This window comes from Pieris napi, chromosome 10 (assembly GCF_905475465.1).
Source record: "Pieris napi chromosome 10, ilPieNapi1.2, whole genome shotgun sequence".
NCBI lineage: Eukaryota > Metazoa > Arthropoda > Insecta > Lepidoptera > Pieridae > Pieris > Pieris napi.
In genome coordinates, this window is record NC_062243.1 from 2,638,022 (window position 1) to 2,666,020 (window position 27,999).

Genomic DNA, 27,999 nt, shown 5'->3' on the forward strand with positions numbered 1-27,999 from the left:
CATTAGGTTATTATTTTATTCAGTTGTTTTGATATATTATCTGTTATAATAGGCTTTTCTATACTTATATAATCCCTGTGAGAAACTTAATATATCACATTTAAATTTTAATTAAATCGTTAATTTACTGAGCATTTCGTTCCTTTATGTTTAATTCACACTTTGCGTCCGTGTATGTAAGCTGAAAACAGAAGAAAGCATAGTTTAAATAATTACTTAAGGCAGTGAGAAAATTCCCAAATCGTGGTCGTAAATATTTCAATATAAGTACATTATAAAACATGTTCGCATTTTTTTTTATTTTTCTAGTATTACAATTTTTATTCCCAGTAATCCATGCTTAGTAATATAATTATAACGTCTATGAAATATAGCTTTGTAACACAGGATAAAAACATCACACGATATAATAATCATACACGATTTATAGGACTTTTGCTTCCTTCGATTTAATTGGTTGAACGTTGTCGTGATAAATTTTGGAACTATGGGTCAAATTAAATCTTTTTGTGCTAGATAGTCTGTTTATTCAGGAAGGCTATGACGGGGGAATCAGTTATCTTACACGTTGTAGTTACCTAAATCATATAATTCTAATCAAAATTTATTTTATCATATTGGTAATTATGTTCACATATGAACGTCAATATTTCAAATGGAAGATTAAATTTACATTTACTGCCAGTTCCCAAATCAAAGGCGTAGAGCGGCCGAGATAAACTGGCAAGAAACTCCCCACCGCTCTTTTTAATCGCCAATTTTTTCGACACGCTTCCCTTGACATATTGAAACCAAATGTCATAATAATAAAATAACAAACACTTAGCATCAGTAGACAAAATAGAGCTTCTTATCAATTGAGAGAAATTCGCGATTCTTTTATAGTCCTTTCAAAGAGAAAAAGCCAAAGTGTGGCATTCCATTTATGTCGAGAGTTATTAGAGACATCATAACCAGTGAGCATGAACTTCGTTACTTTATGATTATTTCTGTCAAGTTCCAACGTGCGTAAACATTGTTACATTTACCGTCAGAAATAATGTCGAGACTTTGCGCTAGCTAAAAAAGTACTAAAATTATTTACCTACATATCTCTTGATTTAATTAGGGATTATATTGATAAGTCACAGTTCCAAGAATGTTGTTGACAAAAATCAACAATATCTATGGAATGTGGTTGATCCCTTGGAAAATGGGTCGGGCTTTAGTATGGGATGCTACCTGTGAAGACACGTTTGCCCCGTCTCACTCCTTCGGACAAGCAAAACAGCTGGGGTGGCCGCAGACCAGGCAGAAAATAATAAACGGCACAAATATAAGAGTATTTCCTCCAACTTCGATTTCGTTCCCTTTGGAGTTGAGACTCTTGGACCGTGGGGTTCAAGTGCACAGGCGCTTATTAAAGATTTAAGTTGGCGCCTAGTAGATAGTACCGGTGACCCGAGAGCTGGCACTTTCCTGGCTCAACGAATAAGTATCGCAATACAGCAAGGAAATGCTGCCAGCGTTAAAGGTACACTGCCACAGGGACCACCAGGAACTTTTAAAATTTCTTTTGATTAATATTTTAACTATTTTTAATTATTTCTATTATTACTTTGTAGGTTAAGAAAATTGTAAATACTGTATATTTGATTGTAAATCGATGTAATTTTAATAAAAAGTAATTAATTCTATGACTTGGAATAAGTGAAACAATATCTTTGAAAGAAAGAAAAAACTTTATTACATTTAAAAGATGGGTGTTTAGTTAGAAGTTAAAAGAGAAAATGTACTTGCCCCCACACTACCCAGTGTCGTGGGCAGGCTTTTCCATTTGACATATTAATACTTTACAGTACTTGACGTAATAATTTCTACATAACACTTACAATGTTATAATTAAACGACTGTTGCACATTAAGAATTCTTTCCATTTCATAGAAAAGGGTGGGAAGATATTTGTTTAATGTAATAGAATAAATAATATAATAGATATTTTGTAATGTTAAATAATTGTAAATTTATAATAATACATAACTTTAATCCGGTTAAAAAGATTTTTCTTTAAATGTGTAAAGGTTATGTCAATCAAAGACAATACTATTTGTTTAATAATGTTTTGAATCATTAGTGAATACTCTGTTTACTGTTTGCGTGTTGTTCCCACGAGAATGTAAGTGCGTGCTCCTATTTCACCATGCGTCCTGCTGATAGAGCACAAGTCTTTGTTTTTAATTTATTTTATTATTATTAATTACCTTAGATGTCATGTTGAACACGGTGTAATAGTGGCAGTTCCTTACAAACGTTGTGTAAAAAAAACATGGCGATTAAAAAGAGTTGCGGAGAGTTTATTGCCAGTTCTTCTCTTCCGTTCAACGCCCTTGATTTGAGAACTGGCACTAAATGTTAAGTTAGAAGCATTTCATATACATTTCTTTTTTGACGTTCATAAGTGTACATTGTGTTACCTATATGATTAAATAATTTTGTCTTTTGACTTCGACTTTTAAGAAAATAGATAGATACACAGAAACGTCAAACTCTTGAGTGATCCCAGTTACCTGCGTAAATGAAAGTCCACCCAAGTTCTACTTCGCTAATTGATCCTTGAAGCTCTTCAATGACCCACGACGTGATAAATTGTATCTTTAGTATATAAGTTCTCATGTAAGTGACTATTGTCTGTTATGAGAATAAATGTCTTTAAACCTAACTGATAACCTCATTTTGTTTAAAGACAAAACATGGTGAACGGTCTCAAATCTGAATTTTTCCCTTAAACCCTTTAGAATTTAGAAGTTTTACCATCGTATGTCCTATGTGGGCACCGCGGGCAACTAGCAAGCGAAGGCTGTCTCGGCAACTGGCGCGGTCCCTCCCGACACGAGAGCGGCCAGACGACCACTGCATTTCCTCTTGATTCTTTGTGTGCCTCGATACCTGTAGGAGCAGATACTTTGCGAGCATTAATTAACACATTTTATTTGAGTGTTCATTTATTTATATAGCCGCACCAACCAGGTCACACTTAGGAAGTAAAACGATATGATACGAAGTATACGAGTGGTATAAGGGACCGTTCAAGTATTACGTAAGCAGAATTACTTCACTTTATTCCCCTTCCTCTTGTCAGCAAAAGTAAACAAAGCTATCAAAAATAATAGTACATTAACGTATTAATTTTTTGTAGGAATCCTCGAAAATGCATTTCATTTTCAAGGATAGACAATGCGTGGGTAATATGTGTAAAAAGTAAATAATTACTGTTGACGTAATCACCAAATAAGAAAACCAAAGACCCCCCTCCCTCTATGATGCTTATTATTAATACTTGAACGACCCCTAATCTGAAGTGTGGTCTCAATAATATGGCCGATGTCGTGAACAAACAAAATGTTTATAATCTCTTACATAAACTAAACATAACAAAAAAAGTATAACGCGATTAGATCGCTTCCTATAGAAATAATGGAACAAATATGAAAAACGTTATTGCCCTGCTAATTCAGCAGACTATTGCCATACTGTTTGGAGCGTAATATCCTAGATCTCTTTAATAAAAAATGTATCTGTTAACGTAAAATTGTAAAAACCGTTAGATTGTAATCTATCGGTTATCGGTTATCGGTATTCGGTAGATTGTACTACACTAACTTAGTTATCATTCAAACTTCTTTGGTCAATTACAGATTAATTTTACTTCCCAACAATTTCATATAACTACCGAATAATAATACCTTAAATTGCAAGCAGTATGTTGAGTTGACAATCTTTCGACAGTTTACAATCTCGCGAGATAGATTACAATCTAACGGTTTTTACAATTTTACGGTGACATATCCACTGTTTTGCAGCGTTTTAAACATCTAAGAAAACATATATTTAATAGCATTTGATCCGATTTTCCAATTCAATTGATAACAATATACTAATATATATTATTTACACTTATAACATATAAAACAATAACTAACCTTAAAATAAAATAACTAAAATATATTATTAAAAGAAGTCCCTTTAGGCAAGGATCCGAAGATAATGGTAGCGTTCCCTCTTTGAATAGCTAATACAATTAATATAATAAATAATATATTATTTTAATATTTAATTAAGATAATAGGTTGAGTCTAGCTTATTGTTGCTTAGTTTAAAAAGAAACAGCATCCAGCTGATATAGTCATAATAAAATAAGTTTATCCTCCTATTGTTGGGCACGTTTGTATTTGATGCGACGAGGTGCCCAAATTACAAAGACGTATTGACTGTTATTTCCCGTGAGGCAAGACTGAGAATGAGTGGTTATTCTCATCAATCACTCGATGATATATCAAACGTAACAAAGATATAAATGTGTGTTATATATTATATTAAATTTCTTAATTATTCTATATGATTTTAATGACACAAATAATATATAAGTTTGTCGTCATAAGATACCAATCTGTCCAAGCCATATAAAAATTAACAATAGGTTATGGACTCCATGTTCAACTAACAGTAGTACTAAATGTTTTTACACAGGACCGATCAACGCGCGCAGTTCTTTTTGTAAATACAGAAACGAATCTCGCTTATTTACACACCCACAGCAAATAACGATTTGTAAGGAAATATCAAACAATTTTTTAAAACAGCATTAAAAAAAAATTATACTACTAAAAAAATTTTACTTTTTTATCTATTATTATTTACGAATATTTCCAAGGCTCTATCTACTGACCCCTTTTATCGTTGGAACAAAAAATTTAAGAAAGTAAAATTGATTTACATAAATGTCAAACGATAAACAAAGGAAGAAATATCAAAAGAAAATCTATAATTTTACATAAAATTAAGCTCACAGTAAGAGGTTAAATAATTCGTTGAAAGATTATCCAGCTGTTGCTTTGTCAGGTTCTTCGAAATGCGAATTTCAACAAATCATTGAATAAACTAGAATCCAATGATACCCTCGAGAGGTAATTGGGATAAGAATCCGATATCACTAGAAAAATAACAAGATGTTGCTGAATTTATGTTCGGATTTCTACGTCTTTACGAAGACAAATATGATTGTTAGTCATATTAGGTAATTTTAATATTAACTGTTATTTTTTAACGAACTGTGTTGTTTTTAAAAATGACAAATAATCGGGATAAAATTCTTTTTTTTTGAAGTTATACTTCTTTAGGCGCGTTATGAATAATTGATGAGAGTGAAATTTTACGATGCGCGCGCACCGTGACACAAAATTAACAGAATGAAGTTGCCCACGGTAGATGCTACGGCATTGGGCATAATTTAAAAACAACATTCGAATAATAATAGAATTTATGTTACACTTAAAGTAAGAGAATAATAATAAATATTTATTTATTTAATTTTTCAAATGTCAACTGAACTTTATTGAATATAATGACTCCTTTTCTAGTCTGATTATTTAATTGTAATTAATTATTTGCATGCAATCAAAAACTATTTTTAATAATGCCAAAGAAGTATAACTTCTTACGCGCGTACATATAAGTACACGCACCCTTTTTTTTTCATTTAGAATCAGTTGCGTGAACTATAAACATTAATTAAGCCTACATATACAAGGAATTTGAAAACGTCCCGACGGATGAGAACGTAAATCGAAAGATGAAGCGATTGTACGATCCGTTCGAATGTGATTGGTTTGATGATTATGTATTTGACCCTACTCCTATACAATTTGTATGACTCTTTACGCTGAGGGCGTACCCTTGACTTTGGAACTAGTAGTAAATGTAAATTAAGAATCAATTTAACATCTTTTCTGTTGACGTTCATAAGTGTACTTCGTTACCTATATGAATAAAGTTATTTTGAATTTGAGTTTGAGTCCAATACGCGTTGACACGCGATATAAAGCGTTATTACGTCCGTTTGACCAATCACAATCGAATGCAACGTTTTGCTTTGCATCTTTCCTTTTACATTATTACCCTCGACATCTGCGAAGAACAGTTTAGAATATATTCACTTTTGACCTTGTTTAGAAGTAGAGTAGAGAACTATACATTTAGTACGTTTGTTTAGGATGAGCAAAGAGCAAGAGAGACTCAAACATGTGTACTTATGATTTATGTTTTACAAAGATTTACTAAAAAATCAGTGGCGCTACAACCTCTTTAGGTCTTGGCCTCAGATTTCTAAATCTGTTTCATGATCATTTTTAATTCCAATAGGCAAGTAGGTGATCAGCCTCCTGTGCCTGAACACGCCGTCGACTTTTTGGGTCTAAGACATGTCGGTTTCCTCACGATGTTTTCGTTCACCGTTCGAGCAAATGTTAAATGCGCACATAGAAAAAAAGTCCATTGGTGCACAGCCGGGGATCGAACCTACGACCTCAGGTATGAGAGTCGCACGCTGAAGCCACTAGGCCAACACTGCTCGCTTAGAAGGAAGATTTATTAAATCGGATGATATTACGAAATTGGCGCCATGATTTTCAAGATTTATACAATAAATTACTATCTACCTATTTATAATAAATACATAAATGATACCAAAGATATCACTTTTAATAATTACGTTAACGAGTAAAAACCTGATCGGGATCTGCTGCCAGACATAGACTGCATGTCTGGCGGTGAATCTGGCAATGTTCGTTTTCGTCGGAAGCAACTGTCACGCCATCTACAAAGGATCGCCGTCCGAAAGTACGCCCGGAATCTGTTGAGAGGTCAAAGGTTGGGTTTATGGATAAAGTTTAAACCCTTAGATTTCGAGTTGTTTGCCTTTCATTTGTATGAACAATATAAGTTTGCCACTAAAATCACAAAACAAGTTTCGCCTCAATATAAATCTAAACATTTAAATATAATAAAAACATTTGACGCGAAAATATTCCTGTGTAGTATTATTATAATTATTCTAAAATCTTTTCTAAGCTTAGTGAATCTAAAATCCTGAGAATTTCTTTTAAAAGCTCTCGTGTCGCTCTAAAACGGATCAGCGTCTTTCGCTTTTAGACGTATTTAGTTCATATATTTTTATTTGTATTGTAGTTTGTTATAGTGCTTCTTAGCTGGTGCCCGCGACTTCGTCTGCAGAGGATTAAAATAATATTTGTCCAAATGCTGTGGCGTGACAGACAGACAGATTTTATCTACTTTAAATGCCAGAAGCGATAAAAGTATCTATTTTCATTTAGGCATCAATTTATTACTACCAAATGTGCATTTGAAATAAAGTATCAATTTTTATTGTTGTTATTCTGATATATAAGCTATATTATTGTAAAGTTTTACTAAAATCCATTCAATAGTTTTTACGTGAAAGAGTAACAAACATCCATCCATACTTACAAACTTTCGCGTTTATAATATTAGTAGGATCTACATAATGTACTAAAGAAGTACTATTTAAGAAGTTTACTTAATGTTCTTGTAAGATTTAAACAAATAATACTAGGTAGTATTATTAGTGTTGGTGACTGTGTTTTTCATATTATACGAGTATATAAAACAAAGGGTGAGCTTTACCAACATACTTATATCAAAATGAGTAACAATCAGTTTAGCATTTAATCTATGATAGAAAGTTATAAATGTGATAGTTATTTAAGGTAGTTCTATGATAGAACTCCTTAAACTTCGTTTAACATCACGAAGTTAAAATACTTACTTAGCGTTCATCCAATAGTAAATTATCGGGTTGACCATCGCATTCGCCATTGCCAGCCAATAGAAGCCAAGATATACATGTTGTATATACTTCATGTATAACACAGATGGGTAGAAGTGTGTGAAAATAAAGTAACTGTGATACGGTAACCAGCATAGGCCGAAAATCACTATGACTAAGATGAACATCTTCACAACCTGCAAAAAAAACATATTACAACATGTTATTATATCAACGCGTGAATCGTTAGAACGATTTTTTCTCTGCAAAGGAACTAAAGTTTTACGGACCCTGCGAAAGGATGTCCAAGGACTGTATGAAAAAAAATGGTTATCTGTAAAGTCGGTTAACCGACGATAGTTTAGTTGACATTAAACTATCGACTTTCGACAACTAAAGTATTAATAAAACATTGATGAAATTATTGCATACTTTTATGAATAAGACGGAATCATTTTTATTGAGTCACTATTTTGAAATAAAGGAGAAGTAAATCCTAGGACGCATAGGCCAATTGAGTGGTAGAGAAATAGATGCGGCGCAAGTGTGGGCGTAACGGGACAATGAGCGTAACGGGACAATGACCATGCTTTTTCGTGCGTGCATCCGGCGTTCATCGATTTATTAGACTTCACGTTGTTACGCTAAACCATTTTTAAATAAAAAAAATACCAAATTAGAATCTTCCTTTAGATTTTTTGAAATCAATTTAAATAGTTCGTGTCAAGTGCTTTGCGTTGATATAGTATAGAAAAATAGTGTAGTCTCTAACATACTATTATATTACTAAAATCTTAATGAAATTTTCCTGTTTTATACGAAAAATTACAGTGTAATACGTATATTGTTTTACAACTAAAAATTAAATTAGTGGCCCTGCGTAGCCCGAATGAAACTAATAAAAATAAATAATGAAACGTATTCTAAACAGGTACAAAGAAAAAAATACTATTGAAAGTTTGAAATATTAAGGGGCGTCTACATTGATTATAGAAGCTACGAGGACCTGAGTCACGTGGGAAATCATAGTGTTCTCAGTTAAATCGATTATATAATAGATTCAGTAATATCTAAATTCAGTTAACTTAAGTAATTTTCCTCGTAGCTAATATATATTTTTAAAGAAAGTAGTGTACAATGTAGTAACGATTTTTAGAAATCATTAATATAATTTATAAAATACTGTTTACGTGTCAAAAGGAAGAGACTGGCTGCCCACAACACAGGGAATCCTAGTGTGGGGGCCAGTGCACTTTACCTTATCTAAGTAGCCTGTATATTGTGTATAATTAAGTTTTTTTTATTCTTTCTATCTCTAGGGATTCGGATGTGAACAAAGTGTATGTGCGCAACACTTGCTTGTTTGGTACGTAATAATGATTCAAAAGCGTATCGCGTAGAATCAAACCAGCTTTCTAAAGAAGCATACCATGTATAGAGCAGTATTGGCCTGGCACGACCTACTCGTAACGGCTATGTGCATTTATAACATATGATCATAGTGCGAAGAAAAAATATCGTGAGGAATTCGGTATTTAGATCTAAAAACAGATGGCCGACACAGACGGCTGATCATCTACATGCCTAATAAGACATTCAGATATAGATAATATCTTAGTTAAATAATAAAATTAAATACTAAATACATATTTAAAAATGGATAAGATGCTTATAAATTGATAAAGTTCACACAGTTTTTAATAGAATATATGTTCTGTCCTACCTTTCGTTTCGAACGAATGGAATCCAATTGTCTTTGAGTCAGTTCCCCTATAGACCGTGATCCCCAAAGTACTCTGCCCATCGCTGAATAGAAAAATGTCATACCCATCATTGGAACAGCGTATGTTACTATAAAAAACAACACTTGATACCTGTAACAAAATCAATTATTATTCATACCCTATCGGTATCTCGTAGACGTCAATAGCTGAAGTATTACTTACTAAATTAAACCTAGCTTATAAATACAAAAAGAAGAACAATGAAAACAATAACTAACCTTAAAAAATAAAAAAAATAAAATATATTATTAGGGTTCCGAAGATACTGGCAGCGTTTCCCCTTTTATTGTAAATAAACACGAGTATTTCTTAATATAAGTTACCCTAGATAAAATCAATGATTAGACGAATCGTCAGGGTACAATACAGTTGTAAATATATATTTTATATTGTGATCCCGAAGTTGTTGTATGAATTTTGAAATCGTTCTCTCAATATCCGTAGCGCTGCTATTGTTACCTTGGTGTCATGCGGTAAACACACCATTGAATCTGCATCGGTATTGAGAGTTACAGGAGTACAGACTACAGATAGTGCAGGGTTTTAGTATCGGATAGAAACGGTAACAGTGTGAGATATGTTGAGTGGGAACTCATACACATATATCTAAGATGAAATTGTTACGAATATGTGCAGTTAATTTTAGTATTGTTGTAAAGTATTATTCTATGTAACCTAAGATATGGTTGACATAATAATGTATTAAAGGCATTAACTTATGTATAAGACATACAGTGTTCTGTAGTTATAATAAATATTCAATCAAATAATGGAAAACGAACTTTATAAGTGGAAATTTGTGAAACGGTTGTAAAATCATTAATCAGATTAAGTTATTAATTACTATACTGAAAACTTTTATTAACTTTTATATATATATATATATATATTTTATTAAATGTACAATTCAATAAGTAATTAGTAGTAATTACTTAGATAGTATCTTAGTGTTCTCACACACACACACACGCATTGTTCTGCATTGTTTTTTTTACTTTCGACAACAATAAAGATTGGTTTATACTTTTTTCCATTAAAAATTTAAAAAATCACGTACATTTGTCAGTCGTTTAAATCCTTTAACAACTAAAACTAGTAGTAGTAGTCCTTAAAGAAAAGAGCAAACCAATTCTTAAAAGGCCTTGCGAGCCTTCTGGCAATGTAAGTGTCACTTAACATCATTTGCCCATGTTATATAAAAAAACTCACATAAAATCCATATATGATACATCGGGTAATCCATCTGGCCATGAGAGAAGACACGCTGTTCTCAGCGTACCCTTGGACCTGTTCAAAAAAAAATAATTTGTGACAAAATATCATATAAAATATTCCGATAGAGCAGTATTACAGGTTAACGCCCGAACCCAATAATTAATCCACAATCTCAGATTGTTTTCAATCTGAGATTGTGGATTATCAGACCGTAACAGTCGATCGATCTCCTATCTGCATCCCAATAACTAAACCGTAAATAAAACCGTACAAATAACATTAAAATATACGTGTCTATATGTTTAAAACATAACAAACAGTTTTTTTAATTATTTAAAAAACTCGTGTAAGTTAAAATCTGTTAAAAAAACTAACTGTTGAAATCGAGCTTTCGTCACCTGTCATTTTCTTACAAAGGTCTATCCACAGACACCGATACGACTTCCCATGGATAGCTTGTATCCACAGATGGCTATTACAATCCGTCAATTGGTTATTGGCACACTTGTTACAACATTTGAATTAAGATTACTATCTCTAATAACGAAAATGATCCATGAAACGTATGGAAAACTTGTGTTGTTGTAATAAAAATCGATTTGGTTATCAGACCATCCAATTTGCTAATAATATTATTACCGTACACCAAGAAAGGTTTATTTTTAAACTTTTCACTTAGACCACGACTTAAGACAGGAAAATTTCTCTATTTTAAGCGATTTGATAAGAAACAATGGAAACTCGAAAACAGCTAAAGGCGATCCAGGAAAGGCGACTTTCGAAACTGTAAGCAACAATAGAAATAGAAGTTAATGTTGAATATTTTTTTTATACTTTAAAACATGATTTTTTTTAATACTGTCAGGTGATAATCATAAATCTTTATATATATAATTCTTCTGTGAGTGTGTATGTCACTGAACTTCTCTCAAACGACTGGACCGATTTTGATGAAATTTTTTGTGTGTGTTCAAGGGGATCTGGGAATGGTTTAGATTCACAAATCAGCCCGGCAGGTGGCGCTGCAGTCGGTACTTTCATACTTTAATATCCTAATAGCTTGAAATATCATGCAGGACAACGTCTGTGGGGTCCACTAGTTGTATATAAATTTACAACAACAAACTAGCACTTAGTGCTGGAATAAATTGAAAGATTTACTTATTTCTTGCCTACGAGCAAGACGTAACTATATATAGGAACTATTTGGACTTGAAAATTATTTTTGTGTTACATAGTCTATTTAAATTAAACATCACGGGTCGGTAGAACTGCGAAATGATGCATAATCCGCGGGTACAGCAGGTACATGAAACCAAAAACTTTATTCAATTAAAAACATTTTACATTCGTAAGTAATGGCATTTTTTATTTAATTGACAACATAATTAATTCCAAATTAATAATATACAAAATTGTATACTTTATCCTAATATTACAAGTAAAATTAATAAAACCGCAAAGTACCGTATTATAATAGAATTTGGTTTAACATGTATTCATTATCTTCATACAGTGCAACATCGATATAACATATTATCGGTAACAAGTAAATATTCGTTATATCAAGAAATTCGTAGAACTGAGGTATGTTATATTCAGAATAGGTTGGTCTACAATTCGTTATAAAGAGGTAAAAAATTTACATTAAACTACAATTATCGTTTTACGAACAAAAGCGTGTCGAAACCTGTCGCGACATGAATCACATACTATGAGATGATATGAGTCATACATTGATGCGAATATTATATAAAGGTTTTGGTTTGACACAATTCGTTAATTAGAGGTATTTATACTTTTTCATGATAATTGAAAATTCGTTATAATGAGGTTGTTTGCAAAAAAAATTAGTAATGTAAAGGGATATTTTACATTGACTGTAGTTGTAGTAGACGAAGAGATGAAGATGTAGATATGGAGATAGTCTACATCTACATAGACGAAGAGTTTGTTAAATCGAGGAAGTCGATATTGAGGCTCGTTATATTAAGGTTGCAATGTATGATACTTAATATAAATGAAGAAATAACATTTCGCACGCAATTATTCCACGAGAAAATTATCATACTCATTTTTCAAAAAAGATTGGAATATTAAATGAAATATTCATATTATCAATGGATTTTCCAATCTGAGCGTATAAATAATATTTGCGAATACGTACTTGACATAACCTTGCTATCTATTTTAAGCATTAACGAGCTGAATACAAATTTTTATTAAGGATACTTTATATAATATGATCAATACATACGGTATTGTAGATTAATAAATATAAGATTTTTGAAGTGAAACTTCTTTCGGCGCATGAGGGTAAAATTTTTACGGATGAAACGTCACGAATATTGCAGCGTTTTTGTCGAAGAAAAGGGTGAGAGCGATTGAGACCGATTGATAGAGAGTGAGAAGGGCAAATTACCTTATAGAAATTCTATTTTTAAAATTAAAGTTTCTTAAAGAGAATTTATGAAACATTAGTATTTTATATTTTATGCAAAATAATTTATTCAAATCTCAAATGACGAATTGTAAATTAAAATGGCATGTGTTATTATCGAAAAATAAATTTATAATTTGTATTAATTTTCGACACTTAATATATTAATGACAACTAAAATCATTAAATTCCTAACATATCTTCCTTTTTCCTCCCTCTAAGTCTTGGAAATCTTAAGTTTTATATTTGTATAAATATAAACAAGACCTTAAAATTCGTTTAGCAAAGTAGTTTCGCTTCTGACATTGTACTTTATACGCACGCACTTCTTTTTGCTTATGTTTCAAACGAAGCTACCTTTACACTTGTAATAAAATTATTCGGAAAACGTGAATGCATATGTCATCTGCATAAACACGTTTTCTCTCCTCTGAAGCGGCACGTAGCTTGATATAATTGACGAAGCATCATACTCGTAGTTGCTACGCCGTAGATTGGGTTACGCCAATGGAGATGCGTGCCAGTTTATATAATGTTATTATTATAATATTACCTACAAGTTTACTATGAATTTATGATTGAACAAACACATATACACATACTTTTCTTGGCCGGTAAGAGCGTCGCTGTCATGGATATTAGTATTGCCAGTAAATAAAAATTTACCGTTATAAGGGGAATAATATGAAGTCATAACTAACTTATTAATTTATTTAAATGTCTTAATAAAACAATGTATAATAGTATCTAGAAAATACAGTTCTTGGCTTAAATAAATGTGACGCAAAAATTGAAAAAAACTGATATGATAGGTTTTGTTACCTGTAGGTACTATTAATATAATCTAAATAGATAGCTAGCAATCAGAACTGTTTGATAATTAAAACATTGCCATTGTAATTAATAATGTAAGGAATAAAAATAAATAAGTTTTAATCGATTATTTATTAGATGTTGGTAGATAGTATTATTATTGTACGCTCCAAGAAATTTGAAAATGTCTGACATTTCAAAATGGCGACGGTAGCACCAATTTCAGCCGCCGGCCAAGAAAAGTATGTGGCACTGTACGTAAATATGTTTTATAAATTAATTTATTTTTTACTTTAAAAACAAATTTGGCTATCGATTTTTATACAGACTATTCTGATCTTCGTAAGTAGATAAAAAAATAGACGTTACCTGTATTCCTTTGTAGTAGAATATAGCAAACAGGGTATTGCCAGTAACATTCCGCTAACCCAAATTCCAGCAATCATGATGAGGGAGCAGCTTTTTGACATTCTAGGTCTCATTGGTCGTACAATCGCTTGGTACCTATTGAATAATAGAAATTATTTTAAACTGAAATCAATAATACCTGATTTCAAAGCTCGAAAGTCGAATATTCGGTTGCAAAGAATTTTGTAATGTGGAATTGTAAAAAATTCTGTTACTGATATTTCCATATATCTGACAGCAACAGCACTATTAGTCTTAGTGGTTTCTCTTACTGTGGTTGCGCGTTCAAGAAAGAAAACAGGGATGGCTAAGACCCAAAAATCACTACGTGTCAGGCACAAAAGGCTGATCATCTACTTGAAAAGCTTAAAATTACTGCTTCTAGATTTATTAACACGAGTTAAAAACTGCTGCATAGTTTAAACTATTATCTTCTAACTGAATTTTGTATAAAATGGAATACTTAGGCAAAGAGCAATGATATAAAAGATGCAAACGATATGATTGTTTAATACGCAAATAGCTTTATTAAATGCTTGTTTGAAGACAGATAGCATCCGACGGCTATCAAGCAAACATTTGCTAGGCAACTAAAAAAAGAATAGTTATATAAGATACTTTACTATACATTATTATATTACAAAACACACGGAAAACTTATCAAATAGGATAACCTATTAGACCTTCTTGTACTTAATGTAATAACATCGAATTGAGCTTTTAAATTAAATCTAAAAACTACCCAAATCGTGTGTGACCTGAAATATAATTAATTAATAACATCTGCAATCGATTGCAAATATTTCATTATTTTTAGTGTGTAATTTATCCATTTCACGGCATGTATATACTGTAAGTTATCGTAATATTCACATAGGTAACCGCGGAATTTAAGTTTCCTTTGAGTGGCGAATTTTAGTTGCCTTATTTTGTTTACAATGTGTGTACTATTTCTATGTACTAAAATTCATCGTTAATTCATGTGAGGCTTAGGTGTGTAAGCAGACAAACTCAAATTGCTAATTAAAGTATACGGATTCATTTAAATCATGACAGTTACAACCGGCACCAATTTTTTTTCAAGGCAGTTTTTGCCGCGCCACCACTTTGTGGAACCAGCTGCCCACTGAAGTATTTCCGGACCAATTCGACTTGGGGTCCTTCAAGAAAAGAGCGTACCAGTTCTTAAAAGGCCGGCAACGCACTCGCGAGCCCTTTGGCATTGAGAGTGTCCATGGGCGGCGGTATCACTTAACATCAGGTGAGCCTCCTGCCCGTTTGCCCCCTGTTCTATAAAAAAAAGGTAACTTTAGTTTAACTGAAATATTTTCATAAACATAGACAAAAAATAAAAACTTTAGAGGTGTCAAGGGACACGCGGATGGAACGAAATTCCTTTCGATTAATTTATATGTTAATTGGTATCATAACAGTATGATAGATTTTCTCGACACCAATCTTACGACGAAAAAAAAAAGCCAACATCACGAGGTATTCCCAGGCGGTCACCCATCCAAGTACTGACCTCGCCCGACGTTGCTTAACTTCGGTGATCGGACGAGAACCGGTGTATTACAATAGCAAATAGCAAAAAAGTGTCGTGATAACTTTTCGTAAGAATTTTTTCCGTCTAGCCCCCTTTCACAACGCGCGATAAGGAACTTCGTTCCAAAAACAAAATGCATTGTACCATGCATTGTTTATGAGTATCCGTCCAATTACAGGGACGTGACACGATCTATGCGTATTGGCTTCGTATTTATATAAATAAGTTATCTCACCTGTCGAAGGAAATGCCTGTCAGAGTAAACACACTTGCTGCCACTGTGACGTTCGCTATGAAATTGCTGAGCTTGCAATAGCGCACGCCAAATACCCAGTCACTACAAAACAAAATTATCGTTTATGTTTGATTAACGTAATCATAAAAATAATAATAAGGCAACTTTGGTTATGTCCAGAAATATATAGACAGTGAGATTTGGAACGGTTTAGATTACATCAAGGCAAATTGGTTTCCGCGGCAGCGACTCAAGGAGTCAATTTGTACGTCATTAGCGTCTTAACAAGTTTACCAGCATGGGAAATAGTTTAATTTAAATGAAAACATTAGAGTAACGTTTATTTTAAAGCGAGATATGTAGATTTAAGTTTAAAAGAAATTCAAATCAATAATTATGACGTATGTATGTAAAAATTCACTTCACATTATAATACACTAACTTTATTAATTTCCGAGTAAACAAGCCGATAATAATAATTTATTATCAAAAATATGGTACAAAAATGTTATGGTGGTGGCTAATCTTCGCATATTCTGTCACACATAATGGCGAGCAAATTTGTCTAACATATTAATAAAAGGTAGAATTTTACACAGTAGTTACATATTACATTATATTACCAATCAATCATAGTCAATTCTTATATAATTTAATACAACATATTATAACATTATCAAGTAAATAATAATAATAACGTTTCACTGTAATCATTAATACAATAATTGTAGTTTATTATATTGTACATAAATTAGTAAAAGTGTACGAGTCGGTGAATGTTTTGATCCCTGTAGCATCCTCCAAATAATGCTGGCAAATATGAACAATTGAGCTACAATTTGTACTGCTTAAGGATCATAATTCAAGTATTCTACGTGGCAAATTTCAGTTACACAATAACGAACAATAGCTGGGTTTCAGAGTTAATATAATATAAATATCTTAATGCTCTTTATTCAACTATATTTTTGATGTATTAAAGTAAAGTAAAAAAAAATAATTTAATCATATAGGTAACATAATTTACACTTATGACTCGTCAGTAAAGAAATAGACTTTGAACTAAGAAAAAAAGCATTGTGGAATGTCCAGTATATCCAAAATATGTCACAGTAAACACACGTAGAAACTGTCATAAAGCCGACGAAATCGAAGACAAAAGTTTGTAATAGAAGCTAATCTACCTTAGCTTACATAAGAAACCTAATACAAATTTATGAAAGAAATGCAGAATCCTGAGCCAAAATGGGCACTTGTTATGAAGCATTACTCCTTAGGTATGTTATGAATTTAAAATATCAAATGTTTAAATTTTTGGATTTTATTCATGTAGCCACAACAGTACTAACTATATTTAGCAAAGCATTATCTGCTTAATTAGTTAAGTCACGGACTTCTCCAACACATCGACATTAAATACACGAACTTTAGGTTTTTGAAGGCGGCTAAAATTGAAAGTAATAATTATAAAGGAATTCAATGTTAGAATATTAAAATAATTAAGTGAGATAATAATCAAAATTAAAATACCTGTGAAGCATATAGATAAAGTTGAAGAGACAATTGAGCAAGGACATCATCAGATCTGCGAAAGACAGGTTCACCAGGAAGTAATTGGTCACGGTTCGCATCCTTCGGTGAGCTGAAAAAAAATTATGACATAATTTTTACAAGAATATGAAATGAAAATACTTATGAATACATCGGACGATTATACATTTTTCATCAATAGACAATAGATAGAGAGAATTAATTAAAACATTATTTATGTATACATTTTAAGTTAATAATAATTAAAAGTTATAAGATCATATGAGCTATTTTTGGTAGTCGGTGTTTCACTGTTTATACGCTAACGTGAGGGTCACGTGGGAGAAATCAAGCAGACCATAGACCATAAACAGAAATAAGTAAAAAGCTTAAATTGTTTTAATGTGCAATATTATATTTATCCAAAGAATATGCGTTAAGACTCAAAAAAATTTAATTTTGCACTTGTAGTATCAGCAGTTTGACTTCCATTATTCGTGGATAATATTTTTATAAGCAAGTCAGTGATCCGTCTTCTATATCTATCACACGTCACCTACAAGTGTTAACAGCCTTGCGATTCTGTAACTCACTTTTCGAACTCACACAGCGGTTTTCACAGCGGCGGTCGCGCTCAAATCAGTCGTGAAGCAATAATTTTATGATTTGGCATTCTGATAAGGAGGGAGCTTGTAGTTTATTGTTTATCAGCTTTATGATTTGAGCGCGACCGCCGCTGTGAAAACCGCTGTGTGAGTTCGAAAAGTGAGTTACAGAATCGCAAGGCAGAACACATATTGGTGCAGTCACGGTTTGAACGCACATTCCCAGGATTAAAACGCTGTAACCCCGAGACACACATGCAAAGTCAAGTGATTGTCAATTGTTATAGACTTTGCATAGGTATGTTTGTGAGTTTGCTGTTGATGCATAAATTAAGTGAGGGCCAGCGGTGAATCCCAAAAGCAAAATGTATTTAAATTACTTTAGTTAATTACTAGTACAATAATTGAGACTTAACTAAATATGACTATTTAATCGGCCCGATATGAGGTGCACGACAAATAATCTATATTGAGAATTTGACCGGTCCGATGTGAGGTATCCGATCAAAGCTGTTGGTATCTGTTGTCCGATTCCTTTTTATAATTGTGTTGCGTCAGAGGGGTACAGGTATTGGTTATGCGGGGCAAAGGGAGTGCAATGGATATGTAACACATATTCCATCCTTGTTTATAAATGTCACGTAAACATAATTAAAACGGACTCCACATTTTGTACATTCAGCAACGGTTGATTAATCAAAGGGCAATAAGAGAAATAACAGCAATATTGGTTGGTTTAATGACGCCGCAGTTGAATACAATTTCGATAAAACACTATTTACTGAATAACTGTGTACTGCTTACATACATACTTGTATAGACTAAATTGTACTGGCTTGAACGGGATTGAATAGAGAAAATTATGTTATTTATGTATGTGATTAAGAATTTATCAGCAGAATTGTATAAATTAAAGTTAGTTCTTAAATAATTTAAATAATTTAAAGAATTGATGTACTGTTTAAAAATGATAATATCCTTTCAACGCGATTACGAAACGATTTGACGTAGTCCAACGTGGTAGCTTTGTTGTATGTATGCAGAAATCGGAACATCACACACGCATGCTTTTATAATGCGGAAGAGTTCTTCGATTATAATTTTTAATATATCTGTTAATTGACATAATTTAACTTTTTTTAAATCATATTTTGACTTTTTTATGCTAATTTGAATTTTAGGTTTATATCAACAAAATTACAGAAATTATGAAAATTTCATACTAGACGGTTGTAGTATTTGTAAGAATTACAACAAACAGTATAATACTGTATAACATTTTCACTTCTATCGTTTGTACAGTTTTACAGCTAGCGACGGCTGGCTATTTACGACATAAAGTTAATTAATTTAGCTGACACTCGGTACTTTATTGGCTTTTTTAACTATTTCAGAAATTGGGACACTTAATTACAAATCTTGTTTCGAAAATGTATTGTTGGTAATTTAACTAAAATAAAACAAACTAATAATAGAAACGGCTACTAATCCACAGCACAACCACACACATTATTATATTATTCTATAGCTACAGTCTCCGCCACAACTTAAATAAATAAAAGTGGGCGCCCAAAGGATTTTAGGATTATCCTGCCAAAACTTTTAATTAATCGGTCAAAGTAAACTTTAAAATATTATGCAAATTTCAAAACAACAATATCATTTAAATTTAACATAATTCTGTGTTACGAATTATGTTAACCATCTCATACAACGGCAATCACCGTTCATCCCTATTTTTTATCAACTACCCTCCAATATAAATGTAACTTGAGTCTTAATCACGAATCATACACGACTGTTTTTCTCTTATTTTTCTGTATAAAATCAAACTTTTAACGTTGTTTTATAGAACGACAACTGGCGACGTTATTCGGATGCAATTTCTCATTTTAGGGACTGGAGAAGATGGAGAGAGAACATACAAATCTACATTATACAATGGTGGCTATACGACGACTGCGGTCAAATAAAAAGAGAGTCGAAAACCTCCCACCCAAAAAACGTGTACTCTATAACAATATGATATTGTTATATTTCATAACACCGTTTAACGCGTTGAAAAGCACAGTTTGAATAGCCATTGAAAGAAAACCTACATCGTGGCAATTTCCAATGATTTGAATACTTCAGTTTTGCATTTTCATTTCCATATAGACGATTTAGGAATTGTGATTTCCATATTCATTCCATTTAGGATTATCGAATAGACCACATTTTGAGTGACTATTACACTATTGATTGTTTTTTAAATGTTAGCATTTGTAATCTTAGTAAGAAATCAGCATTCGTTGCTCTCAGCATCCCTATAATGTGGAGGAGATACGGAGACAACTAGAACCAAAATACTTTAAATGGCCCATGAGGACAACGCATAACCATTTATGAGAACAATTTGAATACCACGCAATTGTACGGATAATTTACAGGTTTCCAGGAAGTTTAAGAAACACCCAATTTTAGGTCGTCTTTTGTTAATTTTAAGTATAACCACACATTTGTGTGTTTCAAACGAAACTTGAGATGCAATACCCGTTTTAAAGGATTCGCTTACATATGTAATTGAATGTAAAATATACTGAAGCTAGTCATAATATTAAAGTAATTAAAATAAATTAAACCAACGTTATTATCCGTTATCCAGAAATGCGTGAATATCCATATATCAAAATTTACAGAACCGGTTTTAATGATAATTTTACTGTTCGCTAAGTTACAATATGGCTCATTTAAGGTGTCTCGATACTTTTTAGTTTTCGAGATTTTGTGGACAAACATACAAAACAAAATTTAGCAAACGTGAAATCCTACATAGATATTTATTAACAAACCGTATACTTTCGTACACGTATACTATTACTGGTACTTACGTATTAACGCCACCGCGGCAAAAATTTAAATTTCCCATATCGCCGGACCTGTCCATAAAACCTATTATTATTTATTGTTTGGTTAGGTAACTACTAAACTAATATACAGGTTAGTATATTAGTTTTGTAGTTACCTAACCAAACAAAAAAAAAAATTACCAGAATTTTTGCCGCGGTGGCGTTAATACGTAAGTACCCTATTACTACTTAAGAAAAACGTTTGATGCCTACCTGTTACTATCCATATAACGATAGCATTCCCCCCTATGGCAACAGCAAGCATGGCAGCAAATAAGCAGATCCAAGAATTATGGGCCCAGGGAGGCATTCCGTTCGTCGTTGATGGTACTGTGGTGGCTCGGGGTACTAGAATTGTGGCTGCACTCAACAGGCTGCGATTGAAATCCATTTCCCATGTGTACACCACCTTTTAACAATTATGATTTAAGTATTTAACTAATATAATATTGGTTCAAGACTAAAAACTATTCATCAAAAAATTTTCTGTTTAGTAAGAAAATTTCTCTATCTAAAGCATCATAATGAGCTCATAAGATGAAAGAATTTTCTTTATAAAAGTTTATCATCTACCTTCATTTTCAATTTTATTCGAATTATTACCAAATCGCACAAATGTCAGTTGTCAGTATCTGTCACATTAACAACTCGGAGTGTCGCTTAAAAAAAATAGACCGAACGTCAAACAGTATTCATTTGCATTGAAGGGATACGAGGAACATGGGTATATGTCAACAAGGTCCTTTGTCAAAGACTGACCAATTAGTCGCTGGTATGACTGAACTACATGAAGTCCGCTTGTTGCAGAATCGGTCATACTTAACTTCTTTACTTCTGCACAAAAAATCTACAGTGAAACAAAACTCATGAATATAAAACAATTATTTAAATACAAACCAGCTTATTAATCTACAAAATTTTAAATGACTATATACACACTAACATTACTTTCACTAAAATAAATCAAATTCAGAAGCGCAGTTCATAATCTAATTATACCTAAGTATAGAACCAATTACGGTAAAACGACTAAAAGACTTGAGTGATCCCAGCTCTCTACGTAAATGAATTTTCACACAAGTTCTACTTCGCTAATTCATCCTTGAAGCTCTTCAATGACCCACGACGTGATAAATTGTATCTTTATTATATAAGTTCTCATGTAAGTGACTATTGTCTGTTATGAGAATAAATGTCTTTAATCCTAATGGGTTTGGCAGACAATGGTACATAGTAATTGTTATTAAGTTAAAGCAGACTGTCGTAGTCTGTTTTTTTTGTATAGAACAGGAGGCAAACGGGCAGGAGGCTCACCTGATGTTAAGTGATACCGCCGCCGATGGACACTCTCAATGCCAGAGGGCTCGCGAGTGCGTTGCCGGCCTTTTAAGAATTGGTACGCTCTTTTCTTGAAGGACCCTAAGTCGAATTGATTCGGAAATACGTCAGTGGGCAGCTGGTTCCACAAAGTGGTTTCAAAAGTGTGCAATTATTTTGGGCAAACCTTTTAATTAATCTAACCCCAGGTGATACTAAACCATTCTCAATGATTATTCAGAGTAATACCCGTTCAATATACCAATCTATCAACTAAGCTTAACGAAACGGCTTACGTAAGCACTAAGCGAACAGCGATAGGTATTAATTTCAGATATATCATAAATGTTTTGCTGTCATTGGTCACCCGGTCCCCGCGGTTTCTGTGTTAATTTGATTATTACTTTATTATAGTTGTGAAGGTAACTTCACTATAAAAATAATAATAAATTAATTTTATTACTAAATTTAATTCTTATTTTTATATAATTAAAACAAAGTATAAAAAAAATACTTAAAATAGTAATATTTTGGTCAAAATTTATTGTTAATATCTTGCAATGCTGTCGCGTTTATTAAAGATTACGCAGCCCACACAACAGGTCAATAAGGAATAATTTTACCATTTTGCAGAATCTTTTAGGCTTCACTCCCATTGCTGACAGATCAAAGGTCCCTAGATCTATTCAAAATATTAGAAAATAGTTTAATAATATAAAGTTTGACTAAAGTAATTTATATGATAAAAGGTATCTGTTTACAATGTCCCGGAAGCATATTTAACAATGGACTGTAATCCATAGAGGCAGTAATAAAATCTCCCTGCTGAAACCAATTATGTAACATAAAGCGTAGAATTAATACACAAAATACACACTATATAAGAAATTAATAATACACTTGAGGGCACGAAGCTCACTCCGTAATGATTCTGGCGACAGTAAAAAATATTTTAAAATGTTAATTCTTAAATACAAATTCAAATATCATTTAATCATATATAACACATTGTATACTTATGATCGTCAAAAACAAGAAATGTATATGAAATGCTTCTAACTTTACATTTAGTGCCAGTTCTCAAATCAAGGGCGTAGAACGGAAGAGAAGAACTGGCAATAAACTCTCCGCCACTCTTTTTAATCGCCATTTTTTTTACACATACTTTGTAAAAGTTTCGTAGCAGCGCCGTTTATAGTTCAATTCAACAACAAAAAAAATTCAGTAGAGTTGCACAGAACTATCTGACAATCATCTGTCTCTTCACAGCGTTAACTCAAATAGCCTTTTAAGCTTTAACAAACCATAGTCTATATTGCAATCTAGCGGAATATAATCTCCAAGTTTGAAATATTTTTCCCAGCATGTCAGTCAGCGCTCAAAGAGAATTTATGACGATCGAAGGTTACAGAAGCGAAAAACTAATTTCCCTACAAAATCTTTGTGGCATATTTATCGTGCACTCTGTTTCGGATAGGTTATTTTGCGTTTATAAATATAACGTGACTTGACATAGTTTTATTTTGGCAATGTATTTGAATTGTCCTGTTACGTTTAGGGTAACTAAAAAATGTATAAATAAATCAGTGGCGCTACAACCTTTTTAGGTCTGGGCCTCAGGTTTCTGTATCTGTTTCATGATCATTTGTCAATCTAATATGCAAATAGGTGATCAGCTTTCTGTGCCTGACAAACGCCGTCGACTTTTTGGGTCTAAGGCAAGCACCCTCACGATGTTTTCCTTCACCGTTCAAAGAAAGTGCATTGGTGCACAGCCGGGTATCGTACCTACGACCTCAGGGATGAGAGTAACACGATGAAGCCACTTAGCCAACACTGCTCATTAGGCTAACTAAAGTGACCTTAATTAAAGAGAATGCGAAGTCGGTTACGTCTCTGAGGCTTTCGTTTACAATGTAACAGCCTGGCCACGGGACATTCACCGATGCGAATATTCGCGCGATGCGAACGGCGAAGCGGCTAGCGACTGAAATAAATTCATAGCAATGTACTAATCAAGCCACGCGCAACGGCGACCGGCGAAATGTACCGAGCGAATCGCGCGGGCGACTGGCGTCGCGACGGGCGAGCGAAACAAAGGCATGAATCAGTACGGCACGGGCCACGGAATCGAGCGGCAGTCGCAGCGAATAGAGAAGGGAATAAATAAGTTTAGTCGTGGTCGCGGCGAAAAATGAATACAGAGTTTTTTATTGCTGAAATACTGGCTAGACCAGCTATTTGGAAGTATGGCCATCCACAGCATAAATTTAAGCATGTATTGAAGAGATTGTGGGAAGAAATAAAAATAAAATTTTCAGATTCAGCGGCACTTAAAATTCTATTTGCATTAACTTTTTTCTCAAATTCTGTTTGAATATTAATAAGAATATAATCGAAGGTTTAAATACTCTCTCTGGTATACTCAAAAAAATTTCTGGATATATTCTGTATTTCTCGTACTTCTTGTGGAATTCTCCATCTATACCTCGATTCTTATTTAAATCATGTACTTCACAATCTCTTCCAAATATTAGGTCTTGAACCAAACGCTATTACTTTCCAAGCAATATCGAGATGATTTCGATAAAGACATATCGCTGTCGAACTTCATTACTGGTCGCGGCGGCGAACGTGACTGGTGCGTGGCCTGCAAACGGCGCCGCGTGAATGGTCGCCTCGCCTGCCGCTTCGCCGTTCGCACCGCCGACCCCCGTGGCCAGGCCGTAACGTTTTAGTGCGAATCGCGTATGTAAATTTTGATCAGTGCCTATGTAATGATATCGTTCCTAAGCTGAATGCGATCTAGTTATGTAAAATCATAGCTTGATAAATGTCAATGATTGATGATTACGGCAGCTATGATTTACGTATAATTTTTTTTTTTTCTTAAATATCACTAGCTGGGCAGCAGGCCATGACAAAAACGACAGCAATGAAGAATACTACTGAAAAGAGAACGTCAATAAAACGAATGTCTCAGTATTCCATTTACTATCAATTCTCAAATCAAAAACGTACTTAGAACGAATAACCCTGCCGCTTTTGCCAAGTATTTTGTTTTACAAGATGCTTGTAAACTATAACTAGAACTACCACGACACGGAAATATGATTCTATGAAAAAATATTGGTTGTTGAAATTGAAATAAAAATGTTTATTATTTTTATTAAGTTTTACTATCTAATTAGCTTACAGAAAAGTGGAAAATAACTTAAAAGTGCACACTTTTACTTTTTATTTTATATTCATAGCTACTTTCTCTCAATAAACCCCAAATATAGTCGCCCATCATGTTTTCATTGTATTGGCCTCCATCAACGCTTGATGGAAACGTTCTCATTGCTCTTCGGAATAGGCTCCCATATTGTTTTTAAATTTATCCAAATGAGCATGCAGCATATGTACTTTTAATGACATCCTGCAGCCCATGGCCTTAAAATTTGTAAGCATATCCTCAACCAACTTTTCGTAGTTTTCAAGGTTTTCAGCTTTATTATTTCCTAAAAATCCAGAAAAATCCACAAAAGCAAACTTTATACCGAAAAAAGGTATTTTCTTTTCGTTTTTGTGCATAACTAACTGGAAAATAATAGTATAAACTTTAGGACAAAGAACGAAAATTTTTTTGTAGAGTCGTGTAATCAATATAAAATATAGTGATAAATGTAAAGGGCGAATGCAATGGGTAGCCTTATAATTTGTGTGACCTCGTCCGCAAATGAAGAATTTGTGGCACATGCGCACGGGCATTCTTCGTTTAACTTTGAAGTAATACAGTTTGTGCAAAATAACTGAAGTGAATGAAGTGAACTGTTGTGGATCGAGTAATTAATGGATTGTTTTATTTTCTACCCTTGATGTAGTCTTTGTAACTTAGATTATACATCCCTACTAAGAAGATTGTGTTTCCAAACTCTAATAGTTCCTGTTCCTCTACACAGATACCACGTCGCCAAGTGGAAATTCAGGTCTCTATATGAACGAAGCAACGAGGACGTATTTTGTTTTGTGATTCGTCAACAGCGGACCAATAACAGACACGCGACTTGATTCCGTTTGGTGAATCTTATTTATTATTTATTTATTTATTTATTTATTTTTCTCACAAAAACTTAAACTTAGAACATATGCAAGTGACAGTTATATTCTTACTTCTGTTAATGGAAAAAGCAAGTCTGTGTGAGACTGATGCCTGCTAAAGGTAAGAGTACCTGTGTTACAGGTCATCAGGCCTCCACTACTTCGGATTGACAGAAGATACAATACAATACAATACATTACAATATATAGTATATAGAGGAAACAAGATAGGGTATGTGTGTATGTGTAAATTATGTATATGTGTGTGGGTGTGTGTCTGTGTATGTTTTATACTTTATTACTTAAGTATTAGTCTATTAGTATAAAAGCTAAAACTATTATACTAAAAATCAACTCTAAACTCAACTATTTAATTATTGTCAGCATTTTATCTGTTTCCTCATAGTTGAGGTCCAGTAAAAAATTTGTGAATCAAACACAAACGAAAGACGCTTTTGCTATTCGTTATTCGTGATATAATGTGATATCGTCACTGTAGATGATAACCTCGTATGTCAAAAAAACATTTAAATTTGGAGTTATAAGGCCCGGTACGGAAATTTTATGAGGAGTAAAATCAAGTGTAACATGAAAAGTTGAGGCGTTATGTAGAAAGAGACAAACATATATATATGTAGGATTGAACGTGTAAAAGAATGAGATGGAATACATTACAGAGACTTTTCTATTTTAAATTCACGTTTTGACAGCCACGTTACAACATTGTCAGTGTTGACAGGTGTAAAAAAAAGTAGATTGTCTAGCGTGCCATAGAGTTTTGTCAATCGTAATGGTCAGTGAAATTAAAACTAAAAAGATTGTTCATTCTTTTTCTTCTCTTACTATAAAGGTAACTTTGGTCACAGAAAGAAAATCCTATTTGGGCATAGATGATGTAGGTACGTTTTATTACTACTACAAACATTTATATTATAAAAACATATATTCTTACCAGCTTTAGTATGAAAATATGGTCGACAGCCACATGGCACATAACATTATCGCCATTTTATCGTTCGTAAGGAGTAAACTCCAATGCGTCGTAGCTGACACACACACACTTTTTTTATTCTTAGACTTTTATGTCATTTAACTGGTATAATCATGCAGTAAGGACTTATTTAACGTTTCCTGTAATGTTTGGTTCTCCGGACATACGAGACTCATCATTCTACAGCGACGATATGTTAAAAATATTTCCGAAATCTAATACTTACTAACCTCTAATTCATCCAAATGGTTATTTTTCTCTATAGTCACATTTGATGTCTCCTCCGTTTCCATCTCCATTTTAAATATTCACCGCTCTGTAGCCGTGATGTTTTAAGTTATGAAATCGCTCACAGTGAGTGCTCGACCTATTTTCAAATAAAACATTGTTTTACATCGGAACCTGAAACAAAAATCTTTATATTAAAATTCTCATGTAAACCTTTTCCAAATATTAATTTTATTGTTAAAGCATGCCGTGGCTTACGAATATTTCTGAAAGGGATTTAACGAAATATATTTTA

At 33.0% G+C, this 27,999-nt stretch overlaps 1 protein-coding gene across 2 annotated transcripts; it reads right to left on the reverse strand.

Moving 5' to 3' along the window:
- On the reverse strand, nt 1-27,878 carry LOC125053426 (tachykinin-like peptides receptor 86C). 2 transcript variants are annotated; one of them, XM_047654809.1, is made up of 11 exons: nt 27,707-27,878; nt 21,299-21,494; nt 17,593-17,704; nt 16,063-16,164; nt 14,243-14,377; nt 10,615-10,692; nt 9,345-9,495; nt 7,622-7,818; nt 6,543-6,667; nt 2,791-2,925; nt 1-181 (listed from the first exon to the last, which is right to left on the reverse strand). In XM_047654809.1, exons 1-11 carry the CDS (start codon nt 27,773-27,775, stop codon nt 156-158), a joined length of 1,326 nt encoding a protein of 441 aa, XP_047510765.1. In that variant the 5' UTR covers nt 27,776-27,878; the 3' UTR covers nt 1-155. The 2 variants fall into 2 exon arrangements, with proteins under 2 accessions (XP_047510765.1, XP_047510766.1); XM_047654810.1 differs by having other exon boundaries at nt 6,527-6,667.
- Nucleotides 27,879-27,999: the final 121 nt, after the last annotated feature.

Excerpts from the sequence above, each read along its gene's own strand:
- LOC125053426 (XM_047654809.1), bottom strand. The coding sequence starts at position 27,775 with ATGGAGATGGAAACGGAGGAGACATCAAATGTGACTATAGAGAAAAAT. Across the intron at positions 21,495-27,706 it reads ACCATTTGGATGAATTAGAG|GTGGTGTACACATGGGAAAT; the intron begins GTTAGTAAGTAT and ends AATTGTTAAAAG. Across the intron at positions 16,165-17,592 it reads TTTATCTATATGCTTCACAG|TGACTGGGTATTTGGCGTGC; the intron begins GTATTTTAATTT and ends TTTGTTTTGTAG.